At 28.8% G+C, this 15,388-nt stretch overlaps 1 protein-coding gene across 1 annotated transcript; it reads left to right on the top strand.

The window, feature by feature from the left end:
• Window positions 1–152: 152 nt before the first annotated feature.
• On the top strand, window positions 153–13,398 carry LOC107447550 (ubiquitin-conjugating enzyme E2 R2). Its single transcript, XM_016062483.3, has 5 exons — window positions 153–731; window positions 6,343–6,429; window positions 7,948–8,045; window positions 8,119–8,253; window positions 13,052–13,398. Exons 1-5 carry the CDS (start codon window positions 555–557, stop codon window positions 13,284–13,286), a joined length of 732 nt encoding a protein of 243 aa, XP_015917969.1. The 5' UTR covers window positions 153–554; the 3' UTR covers window positions 13,287–13,398.
• The last annotated feature ends 1,990 nt before the right edge of the window (window positions 13,399–15,388 follow it).

Genomic DNA, 15,388 nt, shown 5'->3' with positions numbered 1-15,388 from the left:
TACTGAATATTCAGATGTGTCACGATCGATATTTTCAATCTGAAAAATCTCCATTTGGCGACATGGCGACATAAAAGAGGAAAGTGCTTCGACCAATCAACGAATATGTCTGACTGTAACCTTCATGCATACAATTCCATCTTAGGACATTATTTTCAGTAGATGGCAACAGCGTGATCGCAAGCTGGAAACAAAGCGATGAAATTTATTTATTTATAATTATAAATCATGCAATGCAATGTCTAAAAGAACTTCAGTTTAGGTAGTGGTATTGCAATTTTTAAAATTTGATCTTAAAGAAGAGATTAATTTTAAATAAAAATTTTATCTTTAATAGAATTTTATAAGATTTACAAGGTCGTTAAGCTCCATTATAAAAATTTTTTTTTTAATTTCCACGAAGAATAAGTCCGTTTCTCGTCGTCTGTTGAAAGAATTGTTACATATTCGAATGTTTAAATGGATCTCAATAATCCATGAAGAACAATGAATTCATGATTTTCCCATTAGAATAAATTAGAATTTTGTGTATCTACATTTTTATAAACTGATCAATGGCGCAACAGCCTTCAAGCAGTGCTTTAAGAGCCTTGGCGTTGGAGTTCAAAAGCTTACAGGAAGAACCCGTTGAAGGCTTTAGAGTGAAATTAGCGAATGACGATAATCTTATGGAATGGGAAGTAGCTCTCTTTGGCCCCCCTGAAACACTTTATGAAGGAGGATATTTTAAAGTGAGTTTCTTTTGTTTATTTTCTGATAAAACCAGCTCACAGCTTTATAAAGAATATTTATCTCACTAATATGTATGGGAAAAGATTTATAACTATTTAATGAAAATTATAAGTTAAGATTGTCAAGATAAACTGAAGACAATATTATGTATATATTGGGACCTTTCACTAAAATTCAAGCATCATAAAAGTACCTTTTAGAAGAATTTCAGAATTCTGAACTTTGTTCATTTGGTTATAATTTTTATTTGAAAGTATTACCTTTAAAAGTGAAAACTTTTTATAAGAAAAGAAACTGAAGACAAAATTTTTAATTATTTATCACAGATTCTCTTAAATTTAAAGATTAGAATTTATGTAGTGATTGAAATGTCCAGTAGTGTTTTGCCTGGGGAGATTTCCGTATTGTGATTAATTGCCGAATTATAATTGCCAAGTGGTGAAAACTTCCTGAACAGCAGTCCGCTAGAAACTAAAAAAAACTTCACAGAAGAAGACCAACTCGAAAGGTATAACTTTTAGCCACACCCGGGTAATGCTAACATCTACATAAAAAAGAAAAAAAAAAGACTATTTGCAAGCTTAAGAATTATTAGCACCTTGGATATTGTAGTTGGTGCAACAGATCACGTTGCGGAGTTATCCCCTATTTCTTTTGTAAATAATAGGTATAACTCTATATAAGCTTTGAGCGCTATAAATTTTGTGACACATAATTTACAATTGTCTTCATATTCGCTAAATGCCAGCTTCATTTTTATGTTACCTCAGAATATCTACTTTTACCATTGCTTAAATGTTTGATATTCGTGATCGTAACGCTCGTATACACCATCTGGGGAGAAGTCCTGTTCTGTGTGTTGACCTTACCTCCTTCCTTCTCCTCCTCTTCTCAGTTATATAGGAATTTACTGTGATATTTTCCACTTTCTTGAAATTTTTTGTATTTAATTGTCAAAAGTAATTTTTATAAATTCCGCACTGCTTTTTCCCCCAACTATGCTAAATGTAGTTTTTGGTTCCTTAAGGTTTCCTAACTTAAAAGTTTTTAATCTATTTGAATATCTAGTCAGAAACTGATATACTTCCTTCTTCTATGACTCTCCACACACTAATGGTAAAAGCATGCGAAGTGGTGTCATAGGTAGAGAGTTCTGCTCTATGCCGCCTGTAACCCATTTTGATCTTCAATAGTACAAATTGCATAGAAGGAATATATGTAAAAGTATGTTCTCACCTGGACTTAATCAGATTCTGTATTTCAGAAGTTCAGAAGTAGTCTCAGGGAGAAAAGCAAGGTTTAAACCGTCCTGTCCAAAACTGTCCAAAACCCTTTTACTCAAATTATGTCACAATTTTATCTGAACAATATTTAAGGGGTAAAAAAAACATAGAACTAATAACATATTGATAATTAAATATACTAGAGAATATTTGTTTTCAAAAGTATAATGTTTTATTAATATTGTTTGACTCTTCAATTTAAACAAAGGAAGATTAATCAGTAATCAAGTTCATTCAATTGGTCCTCTCATTCAATAGTACATAACTGAAGTTTGGCCTTGCCATACAGGTTAAAATATTAGGGACTAAGTGCTTGGTTCGTCATAAACAGGTTTATTTATCTATAGTACTATTCAAGAATACTTTTATTTCATTCATGTTCAATTCTTTTAGCATAGTGGTGATACATCACCAGTGTCAGTAACTGAAACTGATGTTATGCCCTTCAAAACTGTTAATACATTTTTCAGTTATTTCGTATTTTCAATTTAAACTAATATATTTATATTTTAAATTTTTTTTTTTTAAATAGATGTCTTTTTTATAATCCTGTAATGCAGAAATTATAACATTTTTTTTTTAAAAAATATTGTGAAAAATAAAAGGTTAATTTTTGAACAAATTTAGTATTTTTTTAGGAAAAATTATTATTTTTTTAATATTGCCATATTTATCCTTATGCAAAAATATTATTAATCAGTATTAAAAGCATATTTATATTTAAAGGATTAGGTATTCACTTTTGTTGTTCAATGAATTGTGGAGCTTCAAAAATTATAAACTTTTTCCAATTTTATTATATTATTTTCTTTTAATAAGTTATAGTAAATTGTATAAAAAATAGCAAATATTTATCGATACATGTAATTATTATGTGTTCAATGGTTACACCTATAGAATTTTTACCTTTTACCAAAGTTCAAGGTTTGGGACTCTTTAAGACAGTTTTACCCAGTTTAAGACAGTAAAACCCACGTGTCCCGTCCAAAACCAGAACTCCAACCCTGACTCTTTGTTACGCTGGACTGGGAAAGCAGTTTCCAGTTATAGCCAGCCACATTTTTAATGACAACATTTTAAGAAATGTTCATCTTCAGGACTAATTTTACTTTATTAATCAATATGATGATGAATATAGATACTTGGTCACTCATGTAATAATTAAAAAGTTGTCAACAAGTAAAATTAAAAAGGTTTTTGTTTTTTTAAAAGAAATATGAGTTATTCCTTTTCAGTTGTTATATAGGTCACCCCAGTAGCCTAGTTTTAATTTATGTTCGAGGGGGGTTACTCGGTTATCTCTCTCCTACTGATATATATGTATATATATATATACAGTGGCGTACGCAGAATTTTTTCAAGGGGGGGGGTTCATAATTTTCAGAAGTTACTAAAAGAAATTCGAGTATGTAATAAAGCACTATTACTTCCCTAATTTAGACAGCTAGACAATTTTGACTTTTTATTTCTACAACATTGTTTAGTTAAATTTTGTTTTTATTTTTTAAGTTTAAGAATATAATTTTTTTTATAATAAGAGGTAAAATATTTTATTTTTATTAAAAAGTAGGAATAAATCAAGCCAGAAAAAACTACTCATACTGTAACAGCTACCAGAATAATAACCATGTAAATGTGAATATTCCATAGAAAACCAATGAATTTAACTGAAAAATGACTTACCAACAAATAGGGAATTAAACCACTATACAAACACGCTAAAAATTTATTGATTTATACTGTAATATCCAAACGACGGGGTTTTTTTGCAAGTTCGTTTAAAATGTCTTCGACAGCTGGGGTAAATTTTCTATGANAAAAATGACTTACCTACAAATAGGGAATTAAACCAGTATACAAACACGCTAAAAATTTATTGATTTATACTGTAATATCCAAATGATGGGGTTTTTTTGCAAGTTCGTTTAAAATGTCTTCGACAGCTGGGGTAAATTTTCTATGAATGCTTAAGAGCGCCAATCCATTCATTCTATTATTTCCCATTGAGTTGCGTAAATAAGTCTTCATACGGCGCAAAGTCGAAAAGGATCTTTCGTTTGCACTCGTTGAAACAGGTAGAACGACCAATATTTCTAGGAGTTTGAAAATGTTTGGTGTTATATCTTTATTGCACATTCCAAGAGCATCCGCCGCAGTTTTTGGAACACTACCTCNATAGCATACATAAATTTAAATTTTTAAATAATGGCGTATATTCAATCACATTTTGTTTTCTTTTAAACATGTCCTCCAGGTGATTTCTAGAATGCATACTGTCCGAAAACTTGAGAAGCATCTTAAGATAGTTGCCCAAATAACATACATAAAATAAAGGAAGATCAATTGCGTTTTCTAAAGATTTAAGGGAGTTCAACTGATGGTTTCCACCGTACGAACTGTCTGGCTACTTGGGAAATGTGCTCAAATAGTTGCTCAAGAAGCATAAATTTCAGTTTTAGGTTACCAAATGTTTATACAATACTTTTTTTGTATAACCTACATCTGTTAAGTTATACAAAAAAATTATGTATCGAATCACGGTAAAAAAGTACCTGCACCCTGAATGCGGGTACTTTTTACCGTAAATTCCATTTTAACCGGAACATGTTACTGATTAAAAAAACTGATGCCCACTCAATGGAACGCAACGGTTAGTTTCATCAAAATTACAAGCCTTCGGTGGTAAACATTGGTAGTCATAAACTCAGAATTAAGTCTGCTGCTCTCCTCTGCTTATAAAATAAAATTTAAAAAAAATTAGCGTGAGATGTCAAAGTACTGTGAAATATTCCAAATCAAATTATGGTATAAAAAAGGATTTTACAGTAAAAAATACTGGTCCCCGGCACTGACTTTTTTCTGTAATTTGATCCGGAATGTTTCACAGCGTATTAATATCTATCATATTACTTCGAATGAATATAGAGAAGAAAATAAACTTAAATAAAAAGTCCTCCAAGCTCCCATAACTTATCAATACCTCTGGAGGCATTGGATCAGCGATTGATCGTGCTCTGATTTGAAAAAGTTTCAATTATGTTTTTTTTAATACTAGAAAGTATAAGCAGTAATATTAATAACTAATTTTATGCGTAAATTGAAGGGGTTTAAAATATTAGTCAGGTTATTATCGAACTGATTACATTTTAATATAAAATTTTTAAAAAAAAGAACGCAAATCCTAGTAATTGCTAACGCTAAAGTAATATAAATTAAATATGAGTTTTCCTGGTTAAAAATATGTGATTGAATTGCATAAAAACTGTAGTTTGTAGAGAGCAAACGATTGCAGATTTGGAATATCAGGGAAGCCAAAATATCTTAGATCTGTTCAAAATCTCATGCAACAGCAAACAAAACAAAAAAAACTTTTTTTTTTCGGTGCAATTAATAACAAAGTTTTAAATTGAATAATAATTTCTATACAAAAACGCTTCCATCATGTTATTTAAAATACTTTTAATGCCTAAAAGTGTAAGCAATAACCTTAATAATTCCTATTATGTGTAAATTGAAAACCCTTAAATTATATTAGTCAAGTTTATATAAATCAAATTAATGTCATGATTTTAATACAGAATTTTATAAAAAAAAATATAAAAAAATCCAACTCAAATTCCAGAAATTGCTCACTTTAAAGTAATATCACTTAAAGTACAGGGTTATTCATAATTCCCTCCGCCTGTAAACGCCATTTTTCTTTACTACAACCAGGGCTAAAGAGAATACAAGGGCTAGTTCACTTCGCTCTTAAGGTCTGGTTTCTTAGGACAAGCGCCTTATCTGGGCGTCAGCGGGACGTCAACGTCACGCTGACGCCAACAAAATACTGGTTTGTTAGCTCAAGGTCTGGTTTCTTAGAACTAGCGCCTTATCTGGGCGTCAGCGGAAAGTTGACGTAGATCTGACGCCAAAAAAATACTTTTTTGTTACCTCAGCATATATATATATTCCAAATGTTTAAATTACAAAAAATGAATAGTGAAAACTTTTTTATATCTACATCCTACTTACCACACATTACTTCATTAATCAATCATGCAATGTTTAATTTCGGAGGGGTTGTGACCCCCAAGCACTCCCCAAAACTACGCCACTGGGTTATCCCCAACCTTTCCATATAGTTTTTAAGGTCTTATATATGTAATAGTTCTGTTAATGTTTTTTGTAACACTGTAAACAACTTAAATGCATATGTTGCTCAAAAATTTTATGTATTTATTGTGTTAGATAGTGTTTTTTTTCTTCCTGTATTCATTATTGATATGCAGATATACTACATTTTCAACTGAAGCTTTAAAATTTTAAAATAGTTTGTTTATTCTAGGCTCATGTAAAATTTCCACATGATTATCCATATTCTCCTCCTTCTGTTCGTTTTCTTTCTAAAGTATGGCATCCTAATGTGTATGAGGTATGTTTTATTATTTTAATTTTTGCTGTTAATTAAACTAAAAGTTGATACAGAATACATTTTAAGTTATAATTTGAGTTTAATATATCTACTATGGATTGCAAATTCACTTGTGTTCCATTCACATTATATGAATTAATGAGAGGTTTGAATGTAGTGATTCCACAAGACTTTTGAAGCGACATGTCCTTAGGACCCAAAACTTTGATATTCCAGGTCCTTTTTATTTAAGCGGATTCTTTTTTTAAATTTAAATCTTTTAAAGCATTCTAAATTTTCAAAAATTACAAATTCTACTTTATCTTCTTATGAGCTGGTTACTAACTACTGCTTCAAGTAATATTTATTTATTTATTTTTTTTTAAGGGAAGAAAAGAGGAAAAGGTAGTCTCGAAGTTGGAAAATAAATTATAGTTTTTGGACAAACGATAGATTCTGTACCTCTTTATCCATCTATTAATAAATGTGTTTATAAGGGTTATATGGACATAACAAAGAATTTAACAAAAAAGTTAGATTTGATTTGAAAGTTTTCTTCTTATCAATCTTCTTATCTTATCAATCACTTATATCAAGGAGAAATAGCACTGTAATTTTCTACTTAGAATTTTTTCTTTTTCTCCTACCTTTAATGTAGAAAAGAAAAATTTAGTTTTAAGTTTGGAGAATTACGCATTCCAGAGGATACTTAAAAACTTTTTTATTTGCATCCTCACTATGAATTCTGCCAAGCACATAAGCGGAATCTTTAAGTGTTACGTCGTTTATTGATTTATCTTCAAATGTATTTTTTCATAGCTCTGATCCAAGTTTACCTTTTTTGGGGATTATTTGTAGTAAATATATTTTGGATTATTTAAAATAAATTCCTCAATGATGATAAATATTTAAGCCAATGGGCATATGCAGTGCGCAAAAAATTAAATGAACTATGAAAATTAAATAGTGTTCTACAAAAGTTAATTTTTGTCAGTATCTTAAAAATTAGACGTGATGGAACAAAACAGTTTTCAGATTTGAAATCAGCATATCAGGAAAGGTAAACACCATGTCAGATATTTATGTGATGTTTATCAGTGTTATGTTTCATATAAAATTATCTTGGGTACATATGATATATTATTAAGTTCAAAAAATTAAAGTAATGTTTGGAAGACCAAACTTTCAACTGCGTACTTAATTAATTGCATTCCTACTTTCAACTACATTCCTAATTATTCCACATTAATTAGCATTATTTAAGGTTAACCAACTGAATCGTTGAAGTTGAGTTTTATTACATGGAAATCTAATTATTAGATCACAACTTATTAATATGTTCTTTTGTACACTGTACACAGAATATCTTTAATTGGAAAAATTAATTACAGATATATTTTTGATCATGGAGTTTTTATTTTTCCCTTTTTACTGTGCAGTTTTTTGTAAATGTCCTATTTAAAAAAATTTATTTGAAGCGAGGCAATTTTGAATTACATTGCAAAAGTAGATATAATCTATGAATGTGTTTACTTTTAGAATGGAGATTTATGCATATCCATCCTGCATCCTCCTGTTGATGACCCACAGAGTGGTGAGTTGCCTTGTGAACGTTGGAATCCTACACAGAATGTCAGGTACCATGATTTCAAATAATAATTATAAAGAAAAGTTAATGTGCATGTCATTAAATCTTTCTTCTTTTTTTAGGACAGTTCTACTCAGTGTGATCTCTTTATTAAATGAGCCGAACACTTTCTCTCCCGCTAATGTAGATGCTTCAGTAATGTATCGTCGCTGGAAGGAATCCAAGGGTAAACATAAAGAATATGAGAATATTATAAGGTATTTTATGTTCAATATATTTCTGAAATTTTAGAGTTATTTTAGGAAAAATCAGAGCTTTAAAAGAAGTCTAAAATGGATCCTTCACAAAATATTTAATTGCTATCATGAAAATAGACCCTTTGTAGAACTTTTCTTTTGAAAAACAACTAAGACTCCTTGAAAAATATAGTTTTTATTTTTTTCCTTCATTGAAACAAGACCTTATTTTCCTATATTAATCAAATTACAAGTAGATTTTTTACAATAATGGGCCTTTCATAAAAGTCTTAAACAGATTACAGATTCTTTTCAAGATCAGGGCTTTATGTTTACACAATTATGAGTAAATTTTTCGTAATAACTCGTAAAAGCCGCTCAGGGAATAGAGGGTTCGCCTTCAATGTGGTGAACCGGGTTCGAATCCCAGCATTGGCTGGTCGATACGAATTCTGCACCGACCAAAGTGCTGGCGTAAAATATTCTGAGTGGTAGGCGGATCATGGGTTATATTCCCTTGTGAGGGTTTTGTGATTTTCTTCTCCATGTAACACAAATGCGTGTTAGTTCCACCATAAAGGTAAATTTCTCCGAATTCTTGATCCTGAAGTTCCTTTGTCTTCTGGATTGAGTTAAAAATTACAAGGCTACGGAGTTGAAGTTAAATTAGTCGAGAACCCGAAATTGGGTCGATTGTTCAACAACTGTTATAAAATAGAATAACTCCTGATTGGTTGCATGAATATCATAGTTGATATTAATCTTGGACGAAATTTTTTTCTTCCTGAAAGAAGGTGAATAAAATCTAAGCTTGGGGGGGGGGGACTTTTTATATATATATATATATGAAAAAAAAAGGCCTAGTTCGCGAGTTTTTCATTAAAATTTTGATGTAAACTTTCCTTCTTTTTTTTTAGAAATATTTTTATTTTTATGTCCATAATAAGATTATTTGATTTGCCTCTAATGTGAAAGTTAAATTATATAGTTAATATTTATAACTTTTTTTGTTGGTGTGTTAAGTGGTTTTAGACTAGTACTCTATTGTTTTTATTTCTGAACAACAAATTTCCAAATTTTTTTATTGCATTAACACAGGACTAGTTTCAGAGTCTGTTGGAATGAAATTTTAACATAATCACTTTGCTCACTAACTATTACAACTTATTATACCAATTTTGTTTTTAGGCTCTCTTTTTTAACTTTTCAGCTTTGGTTACATATCAGGGTTAGCTAGTTGGTAGGGCTCAACCAATGTGGCTTAAACTAAATGGTTTAAATTAAATGGTTTAAAAAAAGAAGAAGAAAAACAAGCTTCTTTTTTTAAATATTTTATATACTTTTATTTTCTATTTTTATAAATCTTTTCAGTTTGATTGTAACAAATTTGAAAAAATTAAAAAGATTTACAATTTTAAGTTTAATTACTACTGATAATCTGCAAATTTTAAATGTTTAGTTAGAAATGGTTTTCCTCAAAAATATCTATGTTAAAGGCATTTTGTCCAAAAGAAACCTATTTTTCCCGGAAAATGGAAGAAACTAAAAATGACCAATACTATCATATAACAAAAAGTATTATAATAATAACTCAGATTTAAATAAATTAAATTTAATATAGTAGCAGAAAGTTTAATTTTTTTTTAAAATTATTTATTTATTAGTTTTTAGATGATTTAGAAATCTTATTTCAGAGTTGGTTTGAATATTCATACTTAACTTCATTTGATTAGAATAATCAGTATGCTATTTATAATTAATGTTTTTAGTTGTATCTAAGTTTAGAATGTGATTTGTTAATTTAGTGATATTAATAAAATTTGATTATGTTATTTTAACAGTTCCTTACAAAATTATAAAATTAAGTTTTACTCTTTAACATAAAATATCAAAACTAATTGTTTTAATTTTCTAAGAAATTCATAAAAAATTTTAGATTTTATTTATTTAAGAATGACACATTAAATAACTCAATTATTTAAACTAGATTGCAATTATGAAGTGTTTAAAAAATTGTTTAGATATCTGATATTTCTTTTTAAAAAAGAGTCTTCCATTTGGGATAGTAGAAGCCTATTTCTTTCGAGCCAGTTTTTTTCAAAAGTTTATTCCACTGTGGAAGAAACTTGCCATTTTTGATTGTTAAATAATATGAGCAATTATTAAATTAAGTCATAATGCTTCTTAAAAGTGTTTATAATGAAATAAATGTCCCCTGCTCTGACCCTAAAATAAATGACCATATCAAATGATTTAAGGAGTAAATTTAGATCAGAAAACATTAATATATATATATATATATATATATATTATTCTCTATTTATTCTTAGCAAACAAATTAATTTTTTTTCCAATATTTAAGGGGACGCTATGTTTTTAATAAACTTAAACTGGTATTTAAATATGCTTAAACTTAAATGGGTATAATTAAAATATATTTATCTATAAAACAGTAAATTTTTTCTATGCAACTAATGCAAAATTATAATTTAAAAATTAGGTTCAATCCTTATTTACATTTGGTTCTTTTTTCGCCTTTTCCATATTATTTAGATAAAACTTTCACAATCAATGAAATAAGACAGAAAAAATTTATAATCTGCAGAATGTATTTTANTTATTTAAATATGCATAAACTTAAATGGGTATAACTAAAATATATTTATCTATAAAACAGTAAATTGTTTTCTATGCAACTAATGCAAAATTATAATTTAAAAATTAGGTTCAATCCTTATTTACATTTGGTTCTTTTTTCGCCTTTTCCATATTATTTAGATAAAACTTTCACAATCAATGAAATAAGACAGAAAAAATTTATAATCTGCAGAATGTATTTTAGTATGTTCAATACCATATGAAAATATTTTAACTGTTTTAAAAAAAATTATGGAATGAAAATATAAATGAGATTAAAAATCATTTCGAAATCCATTGCAATATTGCCTAAAAACCGATTAGCAAATCCTTTTATCTTTGAAATAATTGTGAATGTAGTATGTTAAAAAGTAACTTCATATGTACGTTTAATTAGTATTGCAAGAACTATGTGGAAATCTTTGGTCAAAAATTGCCTGAAAAGTTGTTGACAAGACGGAATTATCACAAATTAAGTGAATGAAATTGTCAAGAATTAATTTAGTTAAGAAAGTAATTACTCAATGTGAAATTTGAGTTTGTGGCTTGTGATATGTTGAAAATCAGGAATCTATCAAAAGATTTTAAACGTTGCCTTAGCCATGTATGTAAACGTTGCCTTAGCCAACGTTGCCTTAGCCATGTATTTTAAAATTGAAAGCTTAAGGGGTCTAGAAAATTTTAAAGTGAAATATTCAGTGTTTTCTGTAAGTGTTGTTAGAGGGGAGGCATACCCAGCCTGCCTTTCCACAGAGGTAACTGCACCCTCCTTGCCCTTTTTGTAAAAATTTTGTCCCCTATTTGTTCCGAAAAAATAATTTTCGTTTGTTTTATGAAAAGAGATTGCAGTAGCAGAAACCAAGTGCTTCAATAAACCATAACTGCTTCAAATTATTTTTAGGTTAAATAATATAAAATATTATTTCTCATATTTATTTGGGTATTTTTAATTCCGTTTTAAAGGGCACTAATTTAACTGGATATAATTAGCAAGATTAGTGCCCTTGTTTTTGAAAAATCATCCTGCCCTTTTTTAATTTTTTGGAAAATCTATGATATTGTATGATTCTTTGCACAAATAACACATCGGCTGATAAGTTCCCGGTCTAATGAAGTAAACACAACTTTTTTAGTAAAATTCAAATTTATTCATCAACATAGTCTCCTTTAAGAGATATACAATCACTCCATCGCCTCTCTAACATCTCTATACCTTTCTTAAAAAAAGAACCATCTTTGGCCTCAAAATAGGCGTTTGTTTCGGCAATCACTTCCTCATTCGTGCTGAATCTCTTACCCGCGAGCATTTTTTACAAGTCTGCAAACAAGTAGAAGTCACTAGGAGCCAAATCTGATGAATAGGGTGGGTGCAGGTGAATAGGGGATGTGTGATACAATGTCAAACAGCTCTCGGAATCATCATTTCGTTGTTGTTTTTGGTCGACTGTTAGCACACGCGGCACCCACTTCGAAAACAGCTTTCTCATAAACAAATGTTCATGCAAAATAAAGCCTACACGCTCTTTTGATATAGTATTTAGAATATCAGCTATGTCATGCAACTTCACTTTGCGATTTTTTATAACAATTTCGTGAACTTTTATTATGTTTTCCGGATTAACCACATCTTTAGGGCATCCAAAGTGTGGCGCATCTTCAACATTTGTACAACCACGTTTAAAATCAGCAAACCAGTCAATAATGGTCGATTTTCCTGGTGAAGAACCCGGATAACATTTATCGAGCCAAGCTTTAGTTTCTACCGTGTTTTTTCACATTAAATAACAATGTTTAATAAGAGCACGAAATTCTTTTTTATCCGTTGTTTCAATAGGTGTTCGATTAAAATCGCTGTAAATTTAAAATCAATCGGCAGATCGTTATAAAATTTTGACACCTTTTATTTTAAGGTTAGGACTTGCTAAACAAAATACTAATTTTGCATTTACGGCGCGATCTGTATGTCAGACCGGAAACTTATCAGTCAATGTGTTATGTTCAATAATTGATATGCTATATAAAATATATGTATACTTGCTTACTACTATAGATTAAACTTCTTAAAATTTATTTCTACCTCATTATATTTTTCGATTGCTAAATAAACCCTTCATATTTTAGAATTTGAGTTTAGCTTTGATTTTAAATGGTTATTTATTGATTTATCAATATTTCCTCTAAGAAAACAAGTGTTGGCCACGAGAAGTGAGGCTGAAAAGGATAATGTGACTGTTCCCACCACCCGAGAGGAGTATTGCATTAAATATAGTGCTAAGCCAAAAGAACAAGAAGCTGATATGACTGATTTTTATGATGATGACTATGGTGATGATATGGATGATGATGAAGATGAAGAAGAAGATGATGATGATAACCTGCCTGAAGATAATGAGGACTCTGGAAATGACAACTCATGATTGATGCTCCTATGAACTCTTTTTTGGTGAAACATTTTTACAAAGCTCTATCATGCTTAATTGAGTTTTGTTGATGGAAGTATAAATAAAAATTCACTTATATTTCGACTAATATGTGCTGAAATAGAATTTATTTTCTTTAATATAAATGCCTATTTTTTAAAGTCTTCGTCATAGCTTTTTGTAAACTAATGTGAACAAATTTTACGGAGAATATTTCTCTGAAATACCTTTTTAAATTATATTTCTCCCTCCTTTTTTTGTACAAAGTACTTTCATTAAAATCACAACATATCTTACTCGTTTCATAGTAAGCGTTATTTTGTTCCTATTTATGTATTAATGCCTTCTCCTTTTTTGGAGGTATTTTTCTGAATATTGTAAATCTAGAGTTTTTTTTTTTTAATTTTATTTATCAGCTGCTGTTCTTGTATGTTATGTGAGTTTTTTTTTTCTGGAAGTAGTATTTTGATATTTAAAATTAGTTTACCACATATTCACCTTTGAGAGTTTTATTTTTCCCTAACATTTGTTATATTTTTGATTTGGGTTTTATTAAGGCTTAAGGAATTTCTGAGAAATTTTAGTTAATAATATTTATTTGTATTTATAAATGTTGGAATTTTTTGGCAGATTGACGTTCTTTTGGAATTACGTTCTTTGTTTTGATTCAATAAATTTTGGGTTATTTGGTTTGATCTCTAAAATTATATAGCACTTTAGCATTTTTTACTGTGAACCAGAGTTTAATTAAGCTTTGTTTTTCTATAAAATTAAAAAGCTATTAAAATAATCATTTAAGAAAGATTATAAAAATATGTTCTATGGTTTTACTACTCCTTTCATACAATATCGCACTTCAAAAGTAGGTGGATAGCTTATCATTAGCAATTTTTAGATTAGATGTTTTAAAGCTAAATATTATTGTTTTTTATAATAAGAAATTATCATTTAATACAAATTAATATGTTATACTTCAATCAAAACTGTAGTAAAAGAAGTTACTTTTATCATTTTTATAGTAGTTTTAAAGTATGCATTAGAATAATCTGTTTTAATTTATTGATATGACTGTGTGCAGACTTTGAAAAGGTTTATTATGATCAAAAAAGGTGTTTGATTTTATGTTTCAAATAATATTATTGGTCCTAAATTTAATCTATTTTATTGTAAAATGTAACACATTAGGTTAATATATTTAGATCACGCTTTGTCACACTTACCTTCAATTTTCAGGTTGCACTTTATTTTGAGTTGATTAACACTCAACTCTTAAAAATTTATTAATACTTCATAAGTTACCATTTACAGAATGAAACAACCTCGCTCTTCAGAATGAAATTGCCTCTCTCGCTATTTATGTTGAAAAGGTGTCTTAAGTTTTAGCAAATATTAATATGTTGGAATACCAATTTTGTATTCTTCAACACTGTCTGCAGTTTCTTGAAAGGTTTTGTATATAATAATATGTGTTAAAATATTGATTTTTTTCCCCTTAAGGCTACAGTGGACGTTCAAAAAAAATTTTTTTAGTTTTTATGCTACACTANATATTCGCTTTTTAACCCTTAAATGAAACAAGTTGCTAAATATGTCCCAAAAAAAAAACCGAAATTTTTATCAATTTTTGGCAATATAAAGGTCCACTGTAGCCTTAANAGTTTCTTGAAAGGTTTTGTATATAATAATATGTGTTAAAATATTGATTTTTTTTCCCTTAACTAAAACGAAGTGCTTAATTTATTTATTTATTTATTCCACTTGCGTTGTAAGCTGTAGTTTCAATAAGCTTACATACTGTTTATATTATAAATTGTCTTTAATGTGTATTTTTCGACAGTAAATTCTTCCACTCTCTGAAAGTGCCAATTTTCAGATTTAAAAGGTTATTGTTTTAGGAATTCAATTTCAACTCTAGTGAAGTTTAATTTATTGTCCTTATGAAGTTATAAATGCTGAAGAAAATTAAGTTTTCTGCTCAAGTGCAATGACTGCTTCATGTCCTAAATGAATTTATTTGAAAAAAAGTATTTTAATATTTGTATGTATCTACTTAGTTTATATGCAAGTTTTTTGTAGATTTACTTTCATCACGTTAATTC

The sequence above is a fragment of the Parasteatoda tepidariorum genome, chromosome 7, assembly GCF_043381705.1.
Source record: "Parasteatoda tepidariorum isolate YZ-2023 chromosome 7, CAS_Ptep_4.0, whole genome shotgun sequence".
Classification (NCBI taxonomy): Eukaryota; Metazoa; Arthropoda; class Arachnida; order Araneae; family Theridiidae; genus Parasteatoda; species Parasteatoda tepidariorum.
The sequence above is the reverse complement of the archived record's forward strand: the minus strand, read 5'-3'. Positions and strand labels throughout refer to the sequence as shown.